This window comes from Lithobates pipiens, unplaced genomic scaffold, assembly GCF_037356315.1.
Source record: "Lithobates pipiens isolate NorthernLeopardFrog02 unplaced genomic scaffold, aLitPip1_a1.2 Scaffold_22, whole genome shotgun sequence".
NCBI classification, from domain to species: domain Eukaryota; kingdom Metazoa; phylum Chordata; class Amphibia; order Anura; family Ranidae; genus Lithobates; species Lithobates pipiens.
This window is the reverse complement of record NW_027507784.1, coordinates 6,065,814-6,068,546: the sequence shown is the minus strand read 5'-3', so window position 1 is coordinate 6,068,546 and position 2,733 is coordinate 6,065,814. Positions and strand designations below refer to the sequence as shown.

Sequence of the window (2,733 nt, the reverse complement as noted above, 5' to 3'; positions counted from 1 at the left end):
GCGCACCGATGTCTACGGTGCATGCGCCGTAGACAGCGGTGCCTGTCTTTCGGCAAATTTCTCCTAAACCGTGTAGGTTTAGGAGATATTTCTTGGACCTACAGGTAAGCCTTAATCTAGGCTTACCTGTAGGTCAAAGTGTGTTGTAAGGGTTTACAACCACTTTAAGCGCTTTGCATGAATTCAAATAATCGGCCATCACACGGGAGCTATTGGGTGGGGATGTGTCCTGAGATTGGGAGGTATGAGATCTTAAGCGGTTAAATCATTTTTTTGCACAATGTTTGTATTCTATTTTGCATGCACTAGAAGAAGAGCTTTTCGAGCTTTAATGCTTTGCATTAATTCAAACAACTGACCATCACACAGGAGTATTTATGTTCACCTGTTGGATGAGGAGGTGTCCCAGGATTTGAAGGTGCGAGATCTTAAGTGGTTAAATGATTTTTGCACAGTGTTTGTTTTCAATTCTGCATGTTCTAGAAGAAGTAACTTTAGAGCTTTAAGCGCTTTGCATGAATTCAAATAACCGACCATCACACGGGAGCTGTTGGGTGGGGAAATGTCCTGAGATCGGGAAGTAGAAGACCTCAAGTGGTTAAATCATTTTTGCACAATGTCGTTTCTCTATCTTTGCATGTGTTAGAAGAAGAAGTAACTTTAGAGCCTTCATGCTTTGCAAATAATCGTCAATCACACGAGAGCATTTATTTTCACCTGTTGGATCAGTAAGTGAAGCTTCTCAAGTATATATCCCATCTGTTCTCCGACTACAACTACGTGGATGTTTTTTCAGATATCCAGCTGCTGGTCGGACAATATCCGGGCTCACAGGTCTCAGTGACTCAGCCAGTCAAAGCTCCGACAAGGGACGGTCACAAGTCTTCAACATAATTTAACGAAATAATTACAAATCCAAGCTGGACTCCAAATTTTAAAAAGCAAAAAAAGGAGATCATCTAAGTGTGTCATTATGATTCTTGGAGGTCACCCACAAATCCTTTTGTATTTTTTTATCATTCTAGTCCTGGAGTTGAGCACCGGCACGCTATTGAACGTGTTTATTGCATTGGCAGTGTATCGTGATTTTATCGAAACAAAGAAATTGAGCAGCAGCTACAAAATTTTGCTTTGTTTGGCCATCACCAACGTGAGCTTTAGTGTGGGGATGTCCCTTGGTTTGCTTGATTATTTCTGCAGCTTTGGAATCTTCTCCAAGGTTAATGCCACTTATATTTATTTCTATCTGTTGCTTTTTACTATCAGTTTATGCACGTGGCTTACGGCCAGTTTGGCCTTCTTCTATTTCATTAAAATTTCCAATTTCGAGTCAGGCTTTCTTTCCTGGGTCAAAAAGCGTATTACCTCCCTCATCCCGTGGATTTTATTGGGGGATTTATTGGTGTCTCTGATCAACAGTCTTCTAAGCAGCTTGTACTTCATCTTCTCTGGAACACTTTCTGGTAATACCACCGAGGATTCTCCACTTATGGTCTCTATACTTTCTGAATCGGGCTCGACATTTATCAACACATCAATTATTAATACTATCCTCCCTTTCTTCCTTATGTTCACCACAACTTTTTCCACTGTTCTGACCTTGAAGAAGCACAGAAATAGAATGAAGGATGTTCAAACATCTGGCGACGAGGGTTGGAGGTCCTACGAGAAAGTTGTTTGCCGGATGACACAGTCCTTGTTTGTCTATGGAATATTTTACGCTTTGATGATCATTTTCTATTTTTCAGTCATAAAACAGATGGAGTCTGGATTTTTGTTATTGCTTCTTGTTCTAAACGCCTTCATCTCAGTGCAGGCCGTCCTACTCATTCTTGCTAACCCCAAGCTGAGGGCTACTTGGAAGGCAATTTTCTTTTGTGGCCATCTTCAAGAAATTGTAACCCGCTGGAATCAACAAAACTGAAAATGGACTGAGTGATGGACACTAGCAGATCAATGGAAGTGATAAATAAAAATTATTATTATATGTTTTGCCGATTATTAAATGACAATATTAGGTGTCTATATGCTGATGTTAGATTCATTGTATACTATAAGTTGACTCGCTAGAATACATTTTTAGAAAGATATTGTATAACAATATTTTTTTCTGTCCCTGTCCTTGGAAAGTCTTGTTGTGCAGGGTGTAGAAACAGTTCATATATTTCAGTAAGGCATTTTAGAGCCCGGATTGTGATCAGGCTGATGTTCCAAAATAACAGAAATGTATGTCTCTTTTAATTGTTTTATGTCAATTCTTAAGTGAATGAGGTAATGAGTAAAATGTAGACATGTGCAGAGTGAAATATTTTGTTTAGGAATTTAGTTTTCGTCCGAAAAATAAAAAATAAATGTATTTAGTTACTCCCGAAATTCGTTTTTATTTATTTGTTTTTTCGTTCAAAAATTGCATTCGTCTGAAAATCCACATGAATTACGGTGGAATCTGTCTTTGAAGGCTTATGGTGTCTGTCTAATGTATAAAGAAGATTTGACGGAGCTGCTAAACTCTATATAGCCTATAGGCGGAGCATTTGACTCCGGAAATGTATGATTGCAGCGTTGTACAGTTTCGATGCTCTGTCGAATATTATTATAAACGTTTGTGTTTTTCGTTGCTTTGTCGAATCTCCGTCGTTCGTGTTGAATGAATGGTCTAAGGTGAATGGTCTAAGGCCGCGTACACACGCGGGGACTGTTCGCTGAAACTGTCCGCTGAAACCAAGTTTCAGC

At 39.3% G+C, this 2,733-nt stretch overlaps 1 protein-coding gene across 1 annotated transcript; it reads left to right on the top strand.

Annotated features, from left to right (window-relative positions):
* The first annotated feature begins 1,168 nt into the window (after positions 1 to 1,168).
* LOC143925272 (taste receptor type 2 member 39-like) lies at positions 1,169 to 1,924 on the top strand. Its single transcript, XM_077449860.1, has one exon. It carries the CDS (start codon positions 1,169 to 1,171, stop codon positions 1,922 to 1,924), a length of 756 nt encoding a protein of 251 aa, XP_077305986.1.
* Positions 1,925 to 2,733: the final 809 nt, after the last annotated feature.